This window comes from Pinus tabuliformis, chromosome 9 (genome assembly GCF_031772625.1).
Source record: "Pinus tabuliformis cultivar Carrire ecotype Pingquan chromosome 9, CPIR1, whole genome shotgun sequence".
Taxonomy (NCBI): domain Eukaryota; kingdom Viridiplantae; phylum Streptophyta; class Pinopsida; order Pinales; family Pinaceae; genus Pinus; species Pinus tabuliformis.
This window is the reverse complement of record NC_142307.1, coordinates 878,855,608-878,881,133: the sequence shown is the minus strand read 5'-3', so window position 1 is coordinate 878,881,133 and position 25,526 is coordinate 878,855,608. Positions and strand designations below refer to the sequence as shown.

At 40.7% G+C, this 25,526-nt stretch overlaps 3 protein-coding genes across 6 annotated transcripts in view; 1 reads left to right on the top strand and 2 right to left on the bottom strand.

The window, feature by feature from the left end:
• LOC149151589 (uncharacterized) overlaps positions 1-25,526 on the bottom strand; it is a 269,299-nt gene that overhangs the window by 84,221 nt on the left and 159,552 nt on the right. For 2 of the 4 annotated variants that reach the window (XM_089441419.1, XM_089441416.1), the window contains 3 exons: positions 9,380-9,442; positions 8,549-8,713; positions 8,169-8,357 (listed from right to left, as the gene is read on the bottom strand). In XM_089441419.1, the coding sequence (XP_089297545.1) occupies positions 8,169-8,357; positions 8,549-8,713; positions 9,380-9,442 (417 nt within the window). The remainder of the gene's footprint in view (positions 1-8,168; positions 8,358-8,548; positions 8,714-9,379; positions 9,443-25,526) is intronic. The other 2 variants (XM_089441417.1, XM_089441418.1) reach the window with 2 other exon arrangements.
• On the bottom strand, positions 3,233-4,077 carry LOC149151591 (uncharacterized). The gene is made up of 2 exons (XM_089445975.1): positions 3,949-4,077; positions 3,233-3,834 (listed from the first exon to the last, which is right to left on the bottom strand). Exons 1-2 carry the CDS (start codon positions 4,074-4,076, stop codon positions 3,384-3,386), a joined length of 579 nt encoding a protein of 192 aa, XP_089302101.1. The 5' UTR covers position 4,077; the 3' UTR covers positions 3,233-3,383.
• On the top strand, positions 13,971-15,540 carry LOC149151590 (uncharacterized). Its single transcript, XM_089439230.1, has 2 exons — positions 13,971-15,208; positions 15,334-15,540. Exons 1-2 carry the CDS (start codon positions 14,111-14,113, stop codon positions 15,538-15,540), a joined length of 1,305 nt encoding a protein of 434 aa, XP_089295356.1. The 5' UTR covers positions 13,971-14,110.

Below are 25,526 nucleotides of genomic sequence, written 5' to 3'. Positions count from 1 at the left end.
AAAGTCAAAATCTTGATCTCTTGGCATGTTCTCCAAGTGACCCTCAAGCCTCCTCTTATACTTTTCTCGTTGATAAATCAACAACCAAGATTAAGTCCCTAATCAACGACTAAGATTAGATCTGGCTTGATCCATGACTTTTGGACCATTCTAACACAGTTTTATATTGATTCACATAAATATTTTATTTTCTCTAAGTTTAGACTTAGGGACTCCATTAAAAATATTAATTATTTTAATATCTCCCAAATTGTTTAGAATTTGCACAAACCATTTCTGGGTATTGTAGATCTCATGTGCCTTAGCCTCTCCACCAATTTTCGTGGCTAGAGCACATCCGATGCTACCCCAAATCAACATGGGAAGTAGTACATAGACCAGAAAATAGATCAGTAGTAGGATCACGATGGATCTACAAGATCAAGTATGTTGCAGACGATAGCATAGAGAAGTACAAGGCAAGGTTCGTAGCAAAGGGGTATCCTCAGAAAGAAAGAATAGACTATGAAGAGACCTTCGCCCCAGTTGCTCGATACACCTCTATCAGATCTGTGATATCCCTAGCAACTCAAATGGGATGGGAGATTCACCAAATGGATGTCAAGACAACATTCTTGAACGGAGTGATAGAAGAAGAGTTGTATATAGAATAGCCTAAAGGCTTCGAAACTCATGAGAAGAAGTCTCATGTTTGCAGGTTAAAGAAAGCCCTGTACGGGCTCACGCAGGCACCTAGAGCATGGTATGGTCGAATTGATAGTTACTTGCAGCAGTTGGGATTTGTCAAGAGTGATGCTAATCCCAATCTATACTATTTACTAATAGAGAATGAGCCACTTATTCTGGTACTGTATGTAGATGACTTGTTCCTAACTAGATCATCTAGGCTCATCCAGCACTGCAAGAAGAATCTTGAAGTTGAATTCGACATGAAGGACTTGGGATTAATGCATTATTTTCTGGGGTTGGAAATTTGGCAGAAGAATGGGGATATCTTCCTTGGACAAGGAAGGTATGCTACAGAGATTCTGAAGAGATTCAAAATGCAGGATTTCCAGACCCATGGCTACTCCCATGATCACCAACTAGAAGAAAATATATGCATCAAAGGACAAAGAAGTAGATCCCACCTTGTACAGACAGCTCATTGGGTCGCTTATGTATCTAGTCAACACTAGGCTAGACATTTGTTTTGCTGTCAACACTCTTAGTTCATGGTGGTACCAAAAAGGGTGCATTGGGCAGCAGCAAGACACATACTTAGGTATGTACGTAGAACAGTCGAATATGGGTTGAAGTACTCTAGAGGGGAGGATATCAACTTGAATGGGTTCAATGATGCATATTGGGTAGATAATTCAGTAGACCGAAAAAGTACCTCAAGGTACTGCTTCAGTGTTGGATCAGGGATGATAATTGGTGCAGCAGGAAGCAGAAATCGGTAGCACTAAGTTCAACAGAAGCAAAATATATGTCAGCCAGCACAGCTACGTGCAAATCCATATGGCTCAGAAAATTGCTTGTGATTCTATTCAAAAAAGGGATGGAGGCGACCAAGGTTTACTGCGATAATCAGAGTTGCATCAAACTCTCTGAGAATCCTGTATTTCATGATCGGTAAAAATATATAGATATCCGTTGTCACTTTATCAAAGACTGTGTTCAATGTGGGGTAGTACAGCTACAGTATGTTCCCACAGGAGAGCAGATGGCCGATATACTCACAAAGTCTCTCGGAAGAGCTAAGTTTACTCAGTTTAGAGAGTAGTTGGGTACGGTTGAAAATCTGTTTCAGTAGCAACATCAGGTTGCAGTGCAGGGACAGTTGGCAGTGGCAATGCCAACAACAACACAGATGCAACAATTTAGAGGGAACTGTAGTACAGATGTAGCAGTGAGAGTGGCAGTGTCAAAGGCAGCAATACAGTAGCAGCAACAGCGTAGTAGTTGGTGGATAAAATGTCAGACATCAACAGCGCATAGGACGATGCTTCAGAGTCAGAGCAACATGCAGTAACAGTGTATTGCTAGAGCACATTCCTCGCTAAGAGGGAGTGTTGATTTGGGGTAGCATCGGATGTGCTCTAAGCATCAAATTTTGCAGGGAGGCTTGAGCACATGTATTCCAAAGAACTGAGAAAGCGTTTTGGGAAATCCTACCCAGAAGTGATTTTATTAAAATAATTAATATTTTTAATGGGGTTCCTAAGTCTAAACTTAGGAAAATTAAAATATTAATGGTTGTTAATGTAATCATAGTTGAAACTTGTAGAAAAAGACACGGATCAAGCCAAAACAATCTGAGCCTTTGATTAAGATTTAATCTAGGCCGTTGGTTGTCCAACAGGAAGATATAAGAAGGGGCTTGAGGGTCATTTGGAAAACACACCAAGAAGATACTTAGTTGCCCAAGTACAATCGATTTTCTCACTGGTCGAAGTTCAACAAAAGAAAATCGATTCAAAGGAAGAGTTGCATGTGGAGGAGAGACAAAGAGGGTTCAACAACAGTCAGGGAGACAAGGACGAAGACACAGAGTAGTAGAAGGGATAGTGCTAGGCAGATTGATGTTGGGAGAGGCAGCACTAGCATGAGTGACGCAGGTATTGTACAGGCCAATCCACGGGCCAGAGAAAGTGACGCTGGGCAAGCCAGAGAGGCGCAAAGGGTGGAGGAACCTCTCTCTCGGGTTAGATATTTGTTCAGGAACGTCTGTAAATATTTCTTAGAAAGCCTTGTTCTATACTGCTGGGTGTAATTTGTACATGATGATTTTCGCTGAAGAATAATAAAACCCTCATCTGCTGCACCGGTTTTCCTGCATTGGGTTTTTCCGAGGACAATTGTCCAAAAATAACTGTGTCATTGTGTTTGTATGTGTGCCAACATTTTACTTACATTTACTTTCTGCAATGTTTTAATTGTGAAGACTGCAGTAGAATATGTTTCGATATTTGCCATAAGAATACAATAGATAACTTATTTCTGAGGTAATAAGTAGAAGAAATCAGTGTTGTTAAAAGTGCGAGCGGGATTAAATCGGCGCCAGGAATGAAGCGGAAAAAATCGGAAAAAGCGGGAAAAAAGCGTTTGGTACAAAAATATTCATTTTTTTTCATTTTTTTCAATTTTTTTAATATCTAAACCATCTACAACATAAAATAAATACATTGACACATAAATACGATAAGAAAACTAATATATAAGATGTTTAATATCATTTCTAGCGCTAAAATCACACATAACATTGAATCATGTCCTGAATAGTAAGTCCTGACTCCTGAGTCCCAGCTCAGCCTCAAAATATCAACAAAAAATATGATAATGTATCTCATCATGTCATAATGTCATAGACTCATATACAATAAAATGAAAGTCTAATCCTATTGATTTCCTCTGCCCCTCTTGCGAGAAAATGTCACAGCTTTCTCTTTCCCTCTAGATGTAGATGCTGGTGCCTGTGCTGGTGGAAATGGCAATGGAGTCTGATGTGCTCTAGAAGCTGAAGAACTAGAAGTATGAGCTACAAGAGGTAGACCACGTCCTCTACTGGTCCTAGTGGTAGCCCGGGTAGGCGGTGTCACCTCCTCCTCCTGCTCCTCCTCCTCCTCCTCCTCCACCTGCTCCTCCTCCTCCTCCTCCTCCTCCTCCTGCACTAACCAATCATCAGTAGAATCCATGAGAGGCCTCTCGGCCTCAACCCTCCATGCAGCAGTGGTGTCAATCCCATCCAATGAGATGGCATCCACATCAGGTGTCCTCTCAAGTTGCCTCACCCACAATCGAAGATTGTAGTAGACGTAGACCATGTCATTAAGTCGTTGGGACTCCAACCTGTACAAAGATCATGAAATAATAACTAATAATTAATATTATAAAAAAATATTGTTTAATGAATTCAAAAATTTATTTGGAAATTTGCAATATTTTAAATGTTTAAGTGTTAACCTGTTGCGCTTCTTGTTGTGTATTTTTTCAAATACACTCCAGTTGCGCTCACATCCTGAGGAGCTGCATGTTTGGCTAAGGATGTGTACGGCAAGCTTTTGCAAAAGGGGTACTCTGCCACCATACATCTTCCACCATGCATCTACAACAAAATTACAAATAAAATTTTAAATAAACATAAGAAAAAAATGGAATTTGAAGAGACAATGAAATTTGAAACAAAGTTACAAACTAAAAAATACCTGGCATTTTAATCGTCCTATCAGTGACAGCCATCTCAAAGCCAAATGTGCCACCTGCCATCTTATATGTCTCAATTTGTTTAGAGATCTCTATACGTTGTTCTGGAGATCGCACCATCTTCTGGACACAGGATAAGAATCCATCCATGATCTCACCATCAAAATCAAACCCACATGCATAAGAAAATGCAGGGTTCAGGAAAAGCCCAGCAGCATGAATGGGACGATGGAGTGTGTTGTTCCATCACTCATCAATCACTCCCCATAGAAGGAGTTGTTTCTGAAACCCATCATCTCCCTTATCATCATAGTAGGCCCGAATGGCTTCTTTGGCCCTGTTCATGGCTTCATACAAATAGCCCATTGCGGGCTTCTCACCATCAACCAATCGAAGAACCTTTACCAAAGGTTTAGTAACCGCGCACACCTCCTGCACTCCCGCCCAGAAGTCTTCCTGGTATGAAACTAGTCTACATACGGCCTCTCCTTCTAGTTTGCGGCTCATTGGCAAAGCACGCCACTCCTCTGAAAGAAACATTCTCTTCACATCCCACATAGAATTCAAGAGGGATTGAAGAGATATGAAACTCGTGGCAAATCGTGTAATGGCGGGGCGCACCAACTCTTTGTTGTTGGTGCATTTTCTCATCAAGCTAAGCACAGATGTATGATTATATATAAATTTTGTGATGCTTTTTGATGAGTCAACAATATCTTTGACAAAGGGAATTTTCCCTATGTCCTCTAACATCAAATTAATACAATGGGCAGCACAAGGTGTCCAAAATAAAGTAGGATGCCTGTCCATCAGCATTCTACCAGCAGCAACATAATTTGCAGCATTGTCCGTTATGACTTGAACAACATGTTGTTCACCCACCTCCAAAATAAACACATCCAACAAATCACATAAAGTTTTGCATCTTTGATTTGATGAGATGCATCAACAAATTTGATAAACATAGTCCCCTTGGGACAACTAACCAAAAAGTTTATAAGGGTTCTCCCCTTTTGGTCAGTCCAACCATCTGACATAACAGTGCATCCTGTTTGTGCCCATGATGCCCTAAAATCCTCCAATCTTTGGGTGCAGTCACACTTTTCATCTTGAAGAAGCCAGCCTCTGAAATCATGATAAGAAGGGATTTTGTACCCCGGGCCAACACTGGCAATAGCATCAACAGTACGTTGGAAAAATGGATTATTCCTTGCAATGCTGAAAGGAATATCACTCCAGAGGAGAAATTTTGCAATCAACCTGTCAGCTTGTTCTTTTTCAGTTCTTTTTAGCATTGAACCGATAGATGGTTGTGAACCAGGTATGGTTCGAGGAACAAAAAATGATGATGCAGCTACCAGATTGACTGATGCTGCAGTAGAACCAGTGCCACTTGGCCCACTTCCTTCAGCTGACCTTTTTAGTTGCCTTTTGAGTTCTTCTTTGGCCTCTCTAGTGTGCTCTAATTCTCCCAATGCTCTCATGGCTCTTTGGATAATTTCAGGATTTGTATTTATACAGGGCCCCACATCATGTCCAGTGATTTGTGCAAGGTGAAACTTCAACCTGTACACCCCCCCGCGTATCTCCTTTCCACACAACTTGCAATTCAAGTTTTGTCTATCATTCGGAGCATGAGGTTCACCATATTCCCAGAAAGGATCCAATCTCCTTGGCATGTTTGTTTTTGAATTTTGAATTTGCAAACCTATGGGAGAATATTAAATAAGGATTAGGAAATAGGAATTTAGGATTACAATTTAGCATTTACAAAATTTAAATTACAAGTTACAAATTTCCAGAATCCAAAGTTCCAAACCCAAGTTACCCAACCAAATGGCAAATGCCAAAAACAATGAAAAAACATAAACAATGTTTAAAAAAAATGAAAAAATAAAATAAAAAATTGGTTCCCATAGTCATACCAATTTACCCATCCCAAATCAATGAAAAAATACAAAAAATTCTTTAAAAACAATGAAAACAAAAGGAAAATGGTGCCCATATGAAGTTTCCCCACAAAAAACAATGAAAAACAAAGTTTTTAAACAAGGAAAACAAAAAAAAATTAATCTACATACCGTTTTTATGGTGAAATTGGTGGTCTCCTCTTGAATTTGTCCTACAAGCACTTAGATTTGCTCACAAACCCTCACAAACCCTCCAGCTCCTTTCTCCAACACCTTCTCCTCCTTCCGCGCACGCCCACTGTCCAAATGACCAAAAAAAAATCCAAATTTTCATTATAAAACTCGCTGCCCCGCGCCCCCGAGCTTTTTTGCGAAAAAAGCGCGCTTTTTTCGAAAAAAGTGGCAAAAAAAAAATTTAAGCGCTTTTTTCCCATAAAAAGCGCGATTAAATCGGCTTAGGGAAAAAAGCGCACTTTTTTGAAAAAAGCGCGATTTAATCGCACTTTTAACAACACTGGAAGAAATCATATTAATCACTGCAGTAAGGTTTCTATTTATAAATTTTCACAGTTCTCTCCTATATATAGGCTTCCAAGGAGGACGACATGCCCTAATGAGGCCGACTTCTTAGCTGCCAACCCGACATGGTCTTGGTGCGTATTTTGACACTTTTAAATACAAAAGTAATTCTTTTGACATGTTACAATGTGCCCAATGGGATCGTCTTCATATGACAATGACTTTATTGACTTCTTGACACTAAGACAAACCCTAGAAGCACTTAATGGGTGCTTGACCTCCAAGTAAAAAGACCTTGGCCATTAAACCCATGCTACAAAAAATAACAGTAATAATTTTCCTTTCTTTTTACAATATACAAGAATCATGAGTACATTTCATATAGATGAAGACGGAACCTAGTTACATATTTCAACACAGATCAACTGGAACCAGCCTGAGATTTTTCTGGGTTTTGGTGGATATTTGGGGAGAGGTTGTGGTTCAAATTTCAGAATTTTTTGAGAAGTTTACAGGGCCAAATTTCCAGTAGTGCGTATAGCCAGCTAGAAAGCCATTTGCACCATTTTGGAGGGCTTCTTCATCACCTAGATTCAGCGCAAACCATTTTTGGGTTTTTGTGGTTTTTGGGAGAGGAGTATGGGGCTATATTTTCAGAGCATTCTGAGGAGTATTCGGCCTTGAGATCAGCATTCCAGCCAACATTCAGCACTGGATTATTTCTGGATGGTGCACAGATCACTCTGGGACCATTTCTACCGCTTGGGTCCGGGCCATTTCTTTGGGTTCTGCTCAACTTGCATAGCGAGCCAAGGTTCCAAAATTTCAGCTCATTTTATGTACTCTTTCATCATAAAATTAATAAAATGGCTCAGATTGTGTTGTTGGACATTTTGGTGTTTTAATTGTTGTACATATGAGTTCCAATTTTATTTATTGTTCCTAGTCCATCGCTTGGCCTTAGCTGTTAAATTCCAATTGGAATATTACAGATGTGTTGATCAGAAAATATGTTACTATCTATCACTGCTGTAAAACTGCAGAGAAAAACTGTGCATCTTGGGCCTTATTTACAGTACCCGACAGATGATACTTATTGGGCTGCTGCTCTAATTCTTAATTTACTCTTAGAAACTTGTAAGTTTTCACTTGAGTGAAATGCATGCTAGAGATCTGGTTGGATAAATTGGGTAATAGACTTCCATGAAAGGATCCCAAGAGAGCAACTCAAATGAAAAATAATAAGTTAAGGCTGGCATTGCTGTGAAAGTCCAAAGGAAGACATTGTGTGTCTTCAACTGCAAACAGCACCCAATATAACAAAACTGTGACATGAAACCCCTACAGGCTTCTGTGATCTGAAAACATCGCACTATAACTTTTACTGTAACAATGTAAGTTCTGATAGCTGCAATCATGTTAATTAAGACGGCATTATGTGAAGCTATTTTATAGCTTGGGCATAGAAGCATAAATCAGCAGTTGGATTTATTTGAAAATGCATTCCATCAAACACAGGATAACCTATAGAATAGAGATGATTTGTAAAACCTGATGAAGATATGTTGTTGCAGTTGTGAGAAATCTTCCATAGGTATGTCGAACAGGTTTTGTGTATGGTTGCAAAATTTCAGTCACTTTCTCAATATGAGGTTGTGAAGCAGCAATGACTTTTTCAATATGAGGTTGTGAAGCAGCAACCACTTTCTCTATGTAAGGGCCACAAAGATCCTTGACTGTCTGTTTACATGCAGATGAAACAGGAGACATCGTTCATGGCAAATTAGAATACATTAATCTTTAATACCCAATATAGAAGAAAATATTCAAGCCACATAAAACTGCATCAGGACTTAAAGCAGTCCATATATTCCATTAAAAGCAATTCTTATAATCTAATCTCTTGTTCTAGTTATAAAAACTAGACAAACCTGCACATGAGGACTCAGCGATTCCTGAGCTTTAACAGTATGTGGCTTAATGGTATCCCTTGACACCTCATAACCCTCATTCACTTTAGTTTTTAAAGTCTCCACATGTGGTGCAAAAGAATCCATGGCTTGCTGCCACTGTTGCTTCAGAGCAGGGCTCCACTGCTGCATAACACACTTGTTATACAAATATAGGACATGATAGCATGATTTGCACCATAATACAAAGGCATTAGACAAAAATATGGTGAGCTACACTACACCTACAGAAAAGATGGCGAAGTATTTCTTGAATAAAAAGGAAGAGAAAAAAAATACTCTTTCAATTTTTCTGTCTAATATACCAAAACAGAAGAAAATGCTGTGCAGAATCATTAGAATATGATAAAGAACCCAATTTAATGAAATATTAACAAGCAGCAACTTGTACTGAGAATGTCCTGAAGCGATCTTGCAATTTTGTAGTGTAATAATTATCTTTCCAGATGCATAAAGCAAGAACTAATTGCTTTAAAATCATTTTAATTCAACCAATAATGCTCATAAAAACATGTAATGATTCTCAACTGCAAAACACTCATGAAGGCATTAGATTTATTTCTGATGCATATGTTCAAACATTTTTTCTAATAACCACTATGCATGGCCACACTATATTTGTCTGGAAAAAAGTATACAACGGCGTATAAAGAGTCTCAGAACTATACATTCATAAGCCTACGCACCAACCTAAAATCACATGCTGTTTGGGAACTATACACTTATTAGTCTCTATGCCATTTGTTTACATAGAAGATGAGGGAAATAACCATTTGATTTTTTTCTACATACAGTCTTTGCTGCTTCAGGATCTGGACATTCCTGGTTGTGAGCAGTGGTAGCCTTTACTGACACCTGAAATTCAACAAACAAGTAATTGATTTTCTTGTGGAAAAACAATAATATTACCAACACACAATCAATCGACACCAAGTTCTGAGGACAATTCATGAAACATGACACTAAATTTTGTAATTCCCCATCTACTGCAGTCCATTACCTTCTCTAGAAAAACGTTTATACTATATAGCAATCTTCGCACATTTTGCCCAATTCTTCTCTGCATATGCCTGCTTTGGAGATATTAAACTTTTAACAAAGAGCAAAGGGGCAAACATTCGACAAACACAAATAGTGGTGTTCTTCAGTTTAGAAAATAAAACCATTACCACCTGAAATTTAGTTAAGGTGGTAGTTAGGCACCATAGATCTCAATTTCAAAATATTTGCAATACTATCGACCTTCCTAATCTTTTAACTCATCAAAAAAATTGAGATTTGGAAAGTTTCTCCTATATATAATTCTAGAGCAATTCAAGTAATTGCTTATCATTTTTTCTTAAGGTCCTGTTACCCACCAAAAAGTGGGTAACCCATACGAGAAAAAAAAATTCCTCTTTGGACAGCCATCCCACAAGCAGCCCTATACGATCAGCATATAACATAATGCCATGATCCTCCACTTCTTGCTCTGGTCAGATTTCTCTCCCATTCAACATTCCTTCTTGAAGGAAGGTGGGTCATCCATCAACAGGTACTTCAACCATTTTTGTAATCATTTATTTCCATTGAATGTTATGGGCATACTAACATCAATCAAGGGAAAAACTGGATGATTGACCAATCTTGAATGTATTCATGTTCCCTCACATCACTTGGGAGGTTAGCCTTTGACTCTAGTCCAATGGGACCTCCTTTGAGGCCTTACGATTTTAGGAAGGGCAATACTGGGGAGGCATTGATTGAAGTAGTGTTTCCTATTGACCACTCAAATTGCATTGGAGGATTTGTCAATAGTTCCATGATCAGAGCAGATTCCAGAGCATTCCAACATTGTCAGATCATGGAAGAATTCCAAACTTCATCAGATTTCATCTGCTTCTCTTTAGTTTGTTGTACAAATTTTGCAACCCTACGGGGATATTGTAAAAAACGATTCCAGTATGATGAAAATGGGTCATGCAAAAGACCTACGTAGCTTAGGACTATACTAATAAGTGAGTTCACTCTTGGGAGTTTTTTATCCTCAGCTCATTATGTGTTTTTCAACACCTATAATCGATTAAGTTTTTCTCCCAAATATTACCCCAAAACTAGAGCACGACTTGATGGTAGAGTCTTAGGTGAGTCCTAGTGTCTAGAGTTGATGTATATTACCACACTAGATCATCTCTAAAGTTTCACAGAATTTGGTTGAGTCTAAGTGTCAGTTTTTAATTATTAAAAATTTTCCACTAGTCGGATTTTTTAATAATTTTTTATGTAAAATGTAATAAATGTTGTCATAGAAGTTGTAGGGGGTATGAGTAATCAAAATTAGACCTTTACAGCTCAAATTTCTATCTAGACATAGTTTGAAGATGGAAAAATATGTCTTTACCCCTCAAAAACCCATTTTTATAATTTTTGGCAAAAAATGGCAAATAATTAGCCAAAAATTAGCAAGAAAACAAAATGAGAGAAAATTAAAAATTCTCTCCAAGTGAAAATGATAAAAAAATGAGATGAAAATTCTCAAGTATTAAAATCAAATAAAAAATGATGGGAATTCCATTTACCAAGAAAAGATAGCCCAAGGAAAAATTCGATGGTCAAGAAAAGAAGCCCATGTCCCAATAAATCGAATTTTTAAGAGGATGGTCCATGATGGTTAAATTGAATGAGAGATTCTCAAGGTGTTAATTTTAGGTTAACATGTTCTTTGCTTAGGATAGTTACTTCAATAATCAATATTAGCCCAATTTTAAATCCATTAGCAATCACATGAATCATCATCATATTGATAGCAACTGAAGAAAGAACATATGCAATAAATGACAAAGACGAGCCAAGACAAGAGGACACAATAATATGGCACAAGCCAAGGAAAAACCCCAAGATGGGGAAAACCCTTGATCAAATCTTCTTATTATGAATATCAAATGTTCAGCACAGAGAGAGAGTACAATACTTCAAAGTCAAAGTGACTTGCTAATTTGAAAATCCAACCTTAGATAAGAGGGAGGCTCCAAAGCTACAATTTTAGAACATGGTCAACTGAAGTTACACAAGATCTGGTTAGGGTTGCTTATAGTAAGTTGCGGTCGGTCTTAAAAAAATCATGGCACCTCATATAAACTGCGGCTAACCTTGTCATACAAGAAGATGTCCTTCGTTGGCCCTTAGGGCTGGTCTAGACCCTTGATAAGATACTCGACTTCTGCGTTTATGTATGAGCAGGCCTACGGCCTCCTTCCAAGACATTTTGGCCTCTTTCTGTTATAACATATGGCTTAACCCAACCTCAAACAAGCCTTCACACCAATCAATCTTCAACAAAGTAGGTCCGTGGCCTACCTAGGCAGATGCCTACCTTCTCAGCCCACTGTTTAGCATAACAAGGTCTGCAGCTTAGATGAGAAGGACTTCATGTAGTTGCGGAATACTTAGAAGAGAGTGTCCATACCATAAAACATAACCAAACACACCAACCCATCACTTGTGCCTGTGGTCAACCTCAGAGAAATCCCAGTCCTGCAATAAGAGATAGATATGCCCAGATTCTTCCACACCTTGTCCTCCAACTAACTTCGTTGTCACATACATATATTATCACAAGGATGAGTGCCCAAGGATGCGTCTCATGAGTTTGGAGGATGCCCATATATATACAATTAGAATGACGTTTTGTCCTTATGGATGTGAAGCCGACCCATAGTTGCAGGAATCGCCCCCCCCCCCCCCCCCGGATCCTAGGCCGGAATCGCGTCCCGTACGGAAGCGTTCCGGAACCTCCAGGCGAAGCGCGATTCCAAAATTTATGAAGCGCGATTCCTGTTTTTTTATGCGATTCCTGGAATATAGGAAGCGTTGGCCCGGATCCGCGCTTCGGAGGGCGCTTCGGGCCACCGGAAGCGCCTCGCTTCGGCCCGGAAGCGCACGCTTCACGAGCTCCGGATCCGCGCTTCCGGAAAAGTCCGCGGGTGCAGCAATGTAACTCGATTTTTTTTTAATTTTTTTTAAAAGTTAACTTGAGTTTGCATGAGGGGGTGGGTTAGGGTGAGGTTAGGGTGGGTTTAGGGTGAGTTTAGGGTGAGTTTAGAAAAGAATAAAGCCCCCATTCTCTTCTCATTTTCTCACTTTGAGTTTATGAGAGTTGGAGAAGAGAAGAGAGGAGAGGAGAAGAGAAGAGAGGAAAGGAGAGGAGAAGAGAGGAGAGCTTGGAGGAGTGAAGAAGGAGGAGCTAGGAGAAGGAGGAGGAGCTTGGAGCAAGAGCTTGGAGGACTTCATCTACAAGAGCTAAAGAGGTAAGTTCAAACCCCAAACTCCCTTGTTTTTTTGAAAAAAAAATTGTATTTTTCTCCTCCCTCTCCTACTCTTTTCCATTGTTTCTACTTGCTCCTTTATTTACAGGTTGTCCACCACCTATATCCATATTCCAAGATGGTGTTCTTTTGGCTTCTATGTATCATTCCACTCTTGGTTTTAATGATGGCAAGGGTGAGGAATAGAGGGGAAGAGGAAGAGGATGAACTTGGTCCTAATAGTAGTGACCCAATGTATGATGAGGAGGAAGGGTTTGAAGAGGAAGGGGATGAACTTGAAGGGGACACTGAAGCACAAGATGGGAAAGGTACATCAACACCCTTGTGGAACTATGTGACCAAACTTGAAGGGGGAAAGGGTGGTGGATCTTACAAATTTGTGTGCCCTCATGGTTGTCATGGAGGAAAACCATATACGGGTTCATATACCCGTCTGAGGAGGCATCTTTGTGGGGTGCTGGACAGTGATGAAAAAAAGGGTTTTGTGGGGGTACAAATTTGCCCAAACATTTCAACTGAACAAAGAAAAAAATACATCCAAATAGAGATGGCTGCACAACAAAAAAACAAGAAACAAAAAACTCATTCTGAATCAAGTGCAACCTCTAAATTTGGTAGTTGCCCATCTCCTCATGGTACTTCTGCAACCTCTGGAGGTAGAAAAACAATAGGGGATTTCCTTAATGTTGCTGGGAGGGATGATGTGGATGGAAAGATAGTCCGTTTTCTTTGTGCTTGCGGTGTACTATTCAATGTGCTTCGCTCTCCCTATTGGCATGACATGGTAAAGGCCATCAATGAAGCCCCAAAAGGATACAAGGCCCCCAACTATGAGAAAGCTAGAACAGTGTTATTAGAAAGAGAAAAAGCTAAGGTTCAAAGAGCTTTGACACGTTTTACACATGAGTGGATGGATTCTGGGGTATCCATTGTATCAGATGGGTGGACAAATATTAGAAACCAACATTTGATAAATGTTCTTGGTGTTTCTTCTAGTGGTGCAGTATTTATTGCATGTCATGACTCCTCCTCCATCAGTGCAACTGCACAAAACATTGCAGATCTCCTATTGAAATCAATCAAAGATGTTGGTCCGAATAATGTGGTTCAAGTGATCACAGATAATGCAGCAAATTGTAAGGCAGCAGGAAAAATTATTGAGCGTACTCATCCACACATCTTTTGGTCTGGGTGCCTGGTTCACACATTGAACCTTTTGATGCATGATATTGTGAAACACAAAGATTGTGGGTGGATTGCTGAGGTTTACAGGAAAGGGAAGCAGCTCATTAAATTCATCACAGGGCATACAAGGGTAAACTACTTCTATGGCACTTACTCCAAGTTGCAATTGCTTAAAATTGCAAAGACAAGATTTGCTAGTTATTACCTCACCTTTAGGCGGCTAGTGAGGGTGAGACAAGCTTTAACTAATCTGGTGTGTGCTGAAACATGGGATGAAATTAACACTGACACAGATGGTGCTAATGTAGTCAAGGACACTGTTCTTGACAGTTACTTTTGGTCACAGGTTAAATATGTTTTGCAATTCACCAAACCAATTTATTACATGATCAAGTTTGCAGATTCAGATCGACCAGTAATTGGGGAGGTGTATGAGCAAATGGATAGCATGTTGGGGCAGATTAAAGACATTGTTGAGCCTAGAGATACCACCTTGTACAATTATATTCGTGTAGAGGTGCAAAACCGATGGGAAATGCTAAATATTCCATTGCATGCATTAGCATATGTTTTGACACCTAAATACTATCATCCATCATGGCTTTCAACACCAGCACCTGGGGGGGGAAGCAGGAAAAAACCACACCAAGATAGAGAGGTTCACGAAAAATATATGGCTGCATTGAGTAGATTAATCCCTGATGATGAGGAGGCTGCATTGGTACGGAGACAGGTGAGCAACTATACGCTCAACACTGGTCCATTTGGGAGCATGCATGCAATTCAAGATCGAGAGACTTTTTCTGCTCTTGAGTGGTGGAACATGCATGGAGGGGGTACTCCACTTCTACAGAGTTTGGCATTGCGGGTGCTATCACAGGTGGTAAACACTTCTTCTGCAAAGAGGTGTTGGAGCTCTTATTCTTTCATCCACAGTGTTAAAAGGAACAGGTTGAATTTAGACCGGGCAGAGAGCTTGGTTTATGTTCATTACAACTTGCGATTGTTGTCCCATTACTGTGAAGATGCAAAGTCTAATAAAGACTTGTTGATTTGGGACAAGAATCCAGAGGAGCCCAATTTGGAGGATGGAGTGTTGCGACTAGAGCAATTAGAGGATGCTCTTATCCAGGTATGTCCATTGTGGTATGAATTTTCCAATTTTCCCTTATAAAGCATTTCTCTAATTCATGTTTTTAATTTTTTTGTTAACTAGTGTTTTTTTTTTTTTTGCATGAATTTTTTGAGCGATTCTAGGATGATGATGACCGTGTTGATATGCCACCACCCCCACCCCCATCTGGTCCCTTGGTTCCTAGGTTCCATGGTTCAACACCAACAGCAGGGGGTTCTTCTTCATCAGTTCCAGTGCCACGACTTACACACGGACCATCTTCTTCATTGCCACCACGTGGAGGCCCGCCATCACGTTCTATTCGTGGTGGAAGGAGGAGAGATTCGTAGATATATTCACAATCTACTTCTTTTTGTCATAGATTACTCATTAGACTTGTAGACTTGTGAATTTGAATTTTGAACCTTTTTGGCTTGGCGGTGACCAAGTGACATATTTTGTAAACATTATTATTTGAATTTTGGACATGACAAATGTTGACAGTTGCTCACTTGCTAGATAAATCATAATATGCTCTATGTTTTATGTTTTATAATATGCTTAAATGTTTTATGTTTTATAATATGCTTAAAAATTTGATGTATGTTTGTAATAGCTAGAATATAGATGATTGTTGTACATACTAGTAACTACAATGGAATCATGGATGCCATATCTATCTTGATTTATGCAAAAATATGCATGTTTTCATGTCTTCTACAATTAATTTGGTATTTGGGATGTTTGTTTTGAGTATAAATGCAAAAAAATATAAAAAAATATATATATATAGCAGACGCTTCCGCGGACGCTTCGCTTCCTAGATTTTTGGAAAATGACGCTTCCGCGCTCCGCGCTTCCGCTTCGCGCTTCCGCTTCGTGCAACATTGAGCCGACCTTGACACATGGAGGAAAATTCAAATTTCAAATTTTAAAATTTTCCCACCTTGATAAGGTCATGCCTTATAGAATTCCTTTTGAATAAATAAATATTTTTTCTCATCCAAATTTGGTGATCTTTAGGTTGATTTTGGTCCTCTCAAAAAGAGGAATTCAATGCAATAATCATCTCCAATAGATGAGCTGTCCAATAGTGGAATTTGGCCCTAGTTGCCAATTTTAACACTCCCTCTCAACTAGGGAGAATTCCACCTGCCAATCTATCATGTCATCCGGTCATCATGAACTATCCTGTCGTCACGTACCATCTTTGTATCTCATCTCACTTCTGCCTTGCTGAACACTGATATGAATAATGAAGAAGAATCAATCGAGAGTGAGTCACAAGACCTTACCACTCTCCACTGACAAAAGTCAGTCCACATAAACAGGGGACAAACCCCAATCAGACTTGATCTGAAATGATAAAGTTGTTGAACATAATGCATCCTAGACATAGGGAGTACGACAATACACAATTCGTCCATCAGTAGTGCTATGGTCCTTATCCATTTTTCCCAACTCATTGGCTAGATGAGAGTTACTTCCCATGTGTCCTGAACTACATGGGTAGGATGATGCAGGAACACCAACAGGGACAGACTATATCACATCCTGCTCACAACCATACGTAGGGAAAGGATAAACCATATCCTATAAACACATGTCATGACCACATGTAGGGAAAGGATAAACCACATCCTACAAACACATGTCACAACCACACGTAGGGAAAGGATGAACCACGTCCTACATGCATGCTAACCATCAATCGTAGGAAGGATCCTTGTTAAATTTAGGTATGTTCTATGCTTAGAGCAATTTATTTCAATTTTCATAGTTAGCAATCACATCAGCATTAAAATAAACTGCAGATACAACATAAACATAAATCGCAGAAGACAAGCCAAGACAAGAGGACACAAGATGTGGCTAGCCACAAGATGTGGCGCTAGCCAAGGACAAACCCAATGTGGGGAAACCCTTGATCAATTCTTCTTCTATGTTCTTCAATAGTTCAACAAAGAGAGAGATAGTAGATTACAATAGAAGTCAATACTTTGACTTTCTATATCTACATGAGATTAGTTGAAGACATGCTGCTTCAACTGATTCTTCAAGGTGACTCCTTCACCTATCATAGTGCTGCATCTCGTCCACTTGCTACACCTCACTGTGCTGCGCCATGCTGCACTTATCATCATAGTGCTGGACCTAATGACCATGCTATGCACTTCATGTTGATGTTCCTGTCACTGTGTTGCTCCATTGAGCTGCTCTTATCACGGATCTGCACCCAATGTTGTACTCATCGCTGATCTGCACTCAATGCTGCACCATCACTGATCTGTACTCAATGACTGCTATGCTGCACTTCATCATCAGTTGCACCTGTCACTGTGTTTCACCAAATCATACACACAAGGCATACTCAATACATCATCATCATCATGCTACAGTACCTTGTTGCTACATCATGCTGCTGCAATACTTCTGTTGCTTCATCATGTTGCAATACCTTGTAGCTACATCATGCTGCAATACCTTGTAGCTACATCATGCTGCTGCAATACTTCTGTTATTCCATCATGCTGCTACAATACTTCCGTTGCTCTTATCAAACAATGTCCACTTAGCTGCAAATGTATATCAGCCTTAGCTGCTTGCTATGGCTGCAACCTAGCAGAGCAGCTAGGCTATAGTTATAGTCTACAGATTCCTTCAAGTAGACCCAAACTAGACCCTAGATAGCAGCTTAGCCCGCTGACTTCTAATCTAATGACAGTTGCTCCCAAATGTATTTCGTCCATGCTTTTAACCAGCAGTGAGATAGTTGTAGTTATGGCTAGATGTGACAGCGTATGAGGACATCTTCACGTCTGAGATTAGGGCCTCTTTAGGCCTCCTTACTGCGGCTTGAGGAACTCTTCACCATGTTATTCAAGTTACTTCTAGACCTTCCTTTGATGTTGTCCCTGTGCATCATAAGGCTATGGTATGACTGCGGATAGGGCACTCTTGAATACATTTCCTTTTGACTGCGTCTAGAGCTATTTAAGATCTCCTCTTTCCAGCGTGTATGAATTCTTCTCTTGCTGCATAGAACCCTTAATGAACTGCAGTTAGGGCAGCGTAGATGCCTCTTGGAGATTGCGGATTAGATTGAGTGCTAGGACGGTAGAAGGGAAACCTTTTAGGCAGCGTATGATGGCTCTCTTCTACTGCTAGAGATCTTCTAGGACAGTGGCCAAGTCTTTCCATTATCAGCGGCTAGGTTAGGGCTATAGTCCTCCCAATAGGACTGCGGTTAGGGCTTGCATTTACAACAGTATAAGAACCCTCTTTAACTGCGTCCTAGAACAGTTTGTTAGGGCAGCGTTAGGGCATTTATTCTTGCTGTGTAGGAAGGTCACGTTTAGGGCAGCGTTGAACCTTTCTTAGAGGGTTGTCCTCCCTGCGTTATGAGACCTTCCTCCCTGACTGCGTGAGCCTACTTCTTGCTGCGTATGAGACTTCTTCCTCCATGACAGCTTCTAGGGCATCTTCTATTAGGGCAGCGTATCACCTAGAGCACTCCTTCTAGATCTCATCTTCATCAAACCCAAAACAAAATGAAGAGAGATCACAAGAGTGAGAGTGTGTCAAATGACTTAAAGTCCTCTTCTATTTATACTAAAACGTAGAGCACAAGAGGGGGTTATTTGGTTGCTAGCCGACCTTGACGAATTGTCCCATAACACAAATAAATTCATATCTCCATGAATACTTATCGGAATCGGATGATCTTTAGATCAATCCTACACCTCTCAATGAGAGGGATCCAAGAAAAATATCAGCTTCCATTAATAACATGACCCACATGAAGTTTGGCCCTAGTTGCCAATTTTAACACTCCCTCTCAACTAGGGAAAACTCCATCCGCTGATCCATATGTCCAACTGTACTATCTCTGCCATCGGTGCCCTGCACTACTCTGCTCTACTGAAACATGAAGAAGAAGAATTGATCGAGAATGTCTCATACCATTCTCTACTAACCCGAAGTCAGTTTTATCTGAAGAGAGTGTGTCACATCACTCTTACTGACCCAAAGTCAGTTTTATTGATCCCAGACCAATATCACAAGAGAGTGTCTCAAACCACTCATACTGATCCTAGATCAATGGAGGTCATCCTAGCATAGGGAGTAAATTAGATACAATGATGTGTCCATCGATAGTACTACTATGGTCCCTATCCTCATTTCCCTGCTCATTGATCAAATGAGAGGTACTTCCCATGAGTCCCAGACTGCATGGTTAGGATGCCTTGACAGGAGAACGAATCATCCTGTCCAGTGGATGCCATGGAGAACTAATCATCTTGTTCCATAGTCGCCACAGAGAACGAATCATCCTGGCCCATAGGAGAACTAATCATCTCGTTCCACAGTCACCACGAGGTGTCAGAAGGGAAGGTTGAACCTTTTACCCTGTACATAGTGCATCACCAGGGGATGGTGAGTCGCCCTGTAGTCACATGTTGCTCCAAGAAGTACCCCGCACCCCCCCCCCCCCCCGAAGCTCCCAAAGCTCAATACATCATACTCGACCCTCATAAGAGGGTCTCTTAACGACTCCAAGTCGTTCGAGAAAGTCACAGATTTGACCTTTCCCCGAGGCTTTGACAAAATGTCTGCGACTTGTACATCAGTCTCAATGTGATGGAGCCTCCTCGCTCATCAACTTACCATATCCCAGATATGGCAATGTCTGATGTCTATCTGCTGGAGCAATCATCGAATATGGGATTTCTCAATAATCGAATCCCCCCTCTGGTTGTCGCAGAGAATCACAGTGGTATTCATCATGTGTACAAACAACTCACTTAAGAGCTTCTGCAACCATGCAGCTTCACACGAGATCATACTCGTAGCTATGTATTCGGTCTCGGCGATGCTTATAGCAACCAACTTCTGCTTCCTGCTCATCCATGATATCGAAGCAGAATCCAAAGAGAACCAACACTAAGAAGTTCTCTAGTGATCCTCCACACTGCCTGCCCAGTCAGCATTCGAATAATCATGCAGTTTCATATTTCTGGTAGTGTATCTCAATCCATGAGAAATTGTGCCCCGAAGATATCTCAGAAGATTCTTGGCACCAATCCAATGAGGCTCAACCAAATATGAGCTCACCATGCTAACTGCAAAACATATGTCCGGACGGAAGTTCACCAAGAACATCAACGCGAATGAGTTTATGAAACTCAGAGGCATTTCCCAAATCTGGTCCGACATCACTACCATATAACTTCTGAAAGTTAAGATCCTCGAGGTAGTCATGGGCTTGCAGTTTACCATTCCACATCCGGAATCCAACTCCCTCTTACTTCTACAAGTGAGAGGGTCTGCACCTGTTTGAAATAGGTCGTCCTCAGAAGGTGCTGGTATGAGAGGTTTATCATCCACAACCTTCAAACAATGGTTGTTGACCTAGATTGTCATTGATGTCAATATGGCAATATTCTGGATGAGTAAACAATGATGTGAGGCCAAGGAGAAGTAGAGCAGATCCGTGAAGAAACAGGAGCAAGAAGCCATGAGGAGAAACCAGAGGAAAGCCAAGACAGTCAAGCCATTGGAGAGAATATCGAAAGTCATAGGAGCTATCAGAGCAGAGCTATCAAAGCAGAGAAGAGGTATTGGAGCAGTATCGGAAGCCATCAGAAGAGGAACACGCATCAAGAGGAGAAGCCAATGGAAGAGCAGTTAACAGAGGAGCCATATTGTTCATTAGAAGGAACAAAGAGGAACACGCATCAGGAGGAGAAGCCAGCGGAAGAGCAGTTAACAGAGGAGCCATATCATGCGATATCGGAGGAATATCAGAGAAGAGCTATTGGAGCAGTGCATCGGAAGCCATCGCAGAGTCATATCAGACCAGAAAAGAGCAGAGGAGTATATATCGGGTTAAAGTATATAACCACATATATCGGGTTAAAGTATATAATATCGGGTTAAAGTCAAAGTGAATGCACGTGGTTATATTCCAAAAGGCGGATTTTGTAACAGTGGCAGTGGTTTTTGGGCAGACGCTAGGTGGTAAGTGGTATTTAGAGGAGAGCGCCCGATTCCATTAACCGAGTGACACGTAGCACGAGGGTGGAGAGAGAAAACCACTTTTTCGGGTGGTTATTTCCCTTGCAAATTGCTCACCCAAAATTCATGCAAGCCGTTGGATCTAGCGCGAGTTAATCTACGGTGGAGAATGAGCCTGATAAAGGTAAGCATCGATAAACGTGCCAAGGCTATGGAAAAGCGGAAAATGCAAGTTCTCGTGTGTTTGTGTATATTCCCATTATACGAGGGTTATAATAGAATTAAAGGGGATAAAGGGTTATGGGTTAAGTCCGCATTAACCAAAGTTAAGAACGGAGGAGTATATATATTATATAGATGCGATAATAACACGGACCCGCGGCTCCATTATAAACTGCCCTAATGTAATATCGCATCTGTTGTGTCGCTAGTCTCAAAGGGCTGTCACCCCCGAAACCTCCGATTGCGATATACAGTTGCGGACCCAATGGTCCTATTATATCGCACCCTAATGATATATCGCGTCCGCCATATCGGGAGTTATGTATCGCAGTGTTTTAAGCCTTGTCACGTTAAAACTGCGATAGCGATATATATACGGACCCGACTGGACCATTGCAATATGACTTAATATATTATCGCATCCGTCGCATATCGCAAGCCTCTTGTAAAGCCTTGCCACATTGAAAGCGCCGATTGCTATATATATATGGACCCGACAGAGTTATTAAAACAGTTTAAAATAATATCGCGTCTGGGTATCGGGGAATTGGCTATGTTATGTGCAAATCTGCTGATTGCGATAAAGTTGTGAAGGAGCGGACCCAATGAAGTTATAGATGCAGGCGTAATGCATTTGAAGTCCGGCCTTATGTGTTCGGAGGGTATATTTTCCGTGTATTTCCTATGCATCCTTGTATTCCGATATATTGTATGGTCCCGGGTTTAAAGGCTTAAGGCCTTGTCATATTAAAGCGGCAATTGCGATAAAAGGATGATGTGGCATGTGGGACCTCTATATGGCTATAGTCTCTCTTATATGGTTTCTGTGAACAATTAATGTATATTGTATGAATATTAAAAAAGGCCTCTCTGATATTTTTTAATATGCAACACTATTGTAATTCGGCCTCTCTTCCACATTAACGTGTCCTGTGTGTATTGATGGATTTGAAGAGACAGAGGAAGCCGAAGAGTGAGCATAGAGGAAGCTGAAAGATCAAGCGAGCATTGAGGAAGCTGAAGAGCCAGTGGAGAAAGGAAGCCAAAGGTCAGGGGTATCAGGAATATAAAACAGAGAACAAGGAAAGTTTAGTTGTTGGCGAATTGGAAGAAAGGAGCAAGCCGTAGGTCCAGCAGGACAAAAAAGGGCCGAAGGTCCAGCACGATAGGAGGAAGCTAAAGGTCCAGTAGGATAGGAGGAAGCCGACGGACGAGCAACTCTGTTGATCGTGCTAACCTGTGAAAGGCTCGGACCAGCGATGAATTAATCAGGTACATAACACAGCCTGAAGAACAATTTTGTGAAAAGATAAATAAAGTTTCATTTGATATTGCTTGAAGGGAACAATAGCCAACACCAGTATTGAAGCATATGTGAATGTATTTCTGGGAAGTAAGAGATTGCAATAGCAAGAACAGTGCGCAGTAGTCACGCTGGAAGCATTCACCATGACAGTGAGAACAGAGGCTTGAAACAGAGAGTTGGTTCTTGTGCAGAGCTTAGTGCAGCTAATAGTAGACTCACTAAATCCGTGTGGAGACATTATCAGAGATCATGATGGTTATTTGATATCATCATGAGATAAATTTTGCAGACTCTGTTTGGACAGTATGAAGAGTTGTAAAGACTTCTTCATATGAAGACTGGTTGCCATTGATGTTGTAGCATGGAGACTACAGTGAAGCTGTAAACAGATAGAATTTAGTAAAGAAGAGTTTTGGGAGTAGAGAATCACTATCAAACATGCCTTGACAAGATTGGGTCAGAGCCCTTGTGGTTGGTGCCTCAGAAGTTGGAAGGATTGGTGTCCTTGGAGTTGGTACTCCTATATCCAAGGTTGGTGCCTTGACAACAGAGGGTTGGAGCCCTTGAAGTTGGTGCCTTAGAACTGGAAGGATTGGTGTCTTGGGAGTTGGTTCTTCTAAGTCCAAGGTTGGTGCCTTGACAAAACAGAGTTGGTGCTCTGGAGGTTGGAGCCTCACAAAAGTCCAAGTTGGTGCTTGGTAATAGATTGGAACCATATATATATTGTATCTATTTTATTGCAAAGATTATATTAATAAAAGCATTTATTCTTGTTGTTCATCTTGTGTTTTGAATATAAATGTTTTGACTGAAAAAAATAACAATTGAAAAGAAATACTGATTCACCCCCCCTCTCAGTATTTCCAACAATGGTTTGGATCGGCTTCACTCTTAGTGAATCTCAGCTTCATCTGACAACTATCAATCCTCTCATACTACACCTGGGGAATTTTTGCTTCAAGACATAGAGGGCTTTCTTCCACCTGCATACGTGAGATTATTGATCATGAATCTCAAACCCCTCAGGTTGTTCCAAACCCGTGGACATGCTACATGAGGGGATGGTCCCCTTGTAATATTTTCCTTTGGTACATCTTAGACATGTACTTTCATGCTCTTTTTGAATTCAGGCATCCCTGTCACCATCTGACTCACAGACCTCCAGTGCTATGTGTCAATGGAGATGGTCCCCAATGGACAACCTACAACTTGATACAACCCTGAACTGAAAAACATCTTTGAAAATTCTATTTTTAAACACGTAACTTTCCATCGACGAGTACCACCCTGTAACCTTTGACTTTCATTGCCGAAATGGACACCAGGTTCTTCTTGCGATCAGGTACATAAAAGAGATTTTGTAAATGAATCGAGTTACCCTCATTCAATTGAGGGGTAACATTCCCTACACCCTTTCCGGGATAGGTGGTATCGGCTCCAAGTATAATCCCACGATTGTTTCCATCTCTACCAAATTAGAGAGTGCATCCTTCTATCCGATGAAGTGCCTGGGGTTCCTTGTTTTCTTCGAAGAGTCGGCCATTTCCTTGATGACCTGCATTACCTGTCATTCCTTTGATCATAGAAGATGTGTCTCTGTCGTTCAGACACTCCTTCACATAATAGCCGAAATATTGCAACCCAGGCATCTGCCTTTCCTTCCACCCTTTGATCCGGACTTCCCAATGAAGTGATCTTTAGGTAGGCCATCAGAAACTTCCGTGCGCCATTTTGATAATATTCTCTGCTTCGACTTCACCCTCGGTGAATTTGAAGAGGGATGAGGAATCCACTGATTCTTTTGTCCTTTCTCAACTGTCTTCGGTGATTGCTCTTTCACTCTTGCTTGGGCATTGTCTTCACCTCAGCTCTGATACCATGTTAAATTTTAGGTATGTTCTATGCTTAGAGCAATTTATTTCAATTTTCATAGTTAGCAATCACATCAGCATTAAATTAAACTGCAGATAGAACATAAACATAAATCGCAGAAGACAAGCCAAGACAAGAGGACACAAGATGTGGCGCTAGCCAGGGACAAACCCAATGTGGGGAAACCCTTGATCAATTCTTCTTCTACGTTCTTCAAGGTGACTCCTTCACCTATCATAGTGTCGCATCTTGTCCACTTGCTGCACCTCACCGTGCTGCGCCATGCTGCACTTATCATCACAGTGTTGGACCTAATGACCATGCTATGCACTTCAAGTTGCTGCTCCTGTCACTGTGCTGCTCCAATCATTGAGTTGCTCTTATCAGAGATCTGCACCCAATGTTGTACTCATCGCTGATCTGCACTCAATGCTGCACCATCACTGATCTGTGCTCAATGACTGTTATGCTGCACTTCATCATCAATTTCACCTGTCATAGTGTTTCACCCAATCATACACACAAGGCATACTCAATACATCATCATCATCATGCTGCAATACCTTGTTGCTACATCATGCTGCTGCAATACTTCTGTTGCTTCATCATGCTGCAATACCTTGTAGCTACATCATGCTGCTGCAATACTTTTGTTGTTCCATCATGCTGCTACAATACTTCTGTTGCTCTTATCAAACAATGTCCACTTAGCTGCAAATGTATATCAGCCTTAGCTGCTTGCTATGGCTTGCATCCTAGCAGAGCAGCTAGGCTATAGTTATAGATTCCTTCAAGAAGACCCAAACTAGACCCTAGATAGCAGCTTAGCCCTCTGACTTCTAATCTAATGACAACTGCTCCCAAATGTATCTCATCCATGCTTTTGACCAGCAGTGAGATAGTTGTAGTTATGGCTAG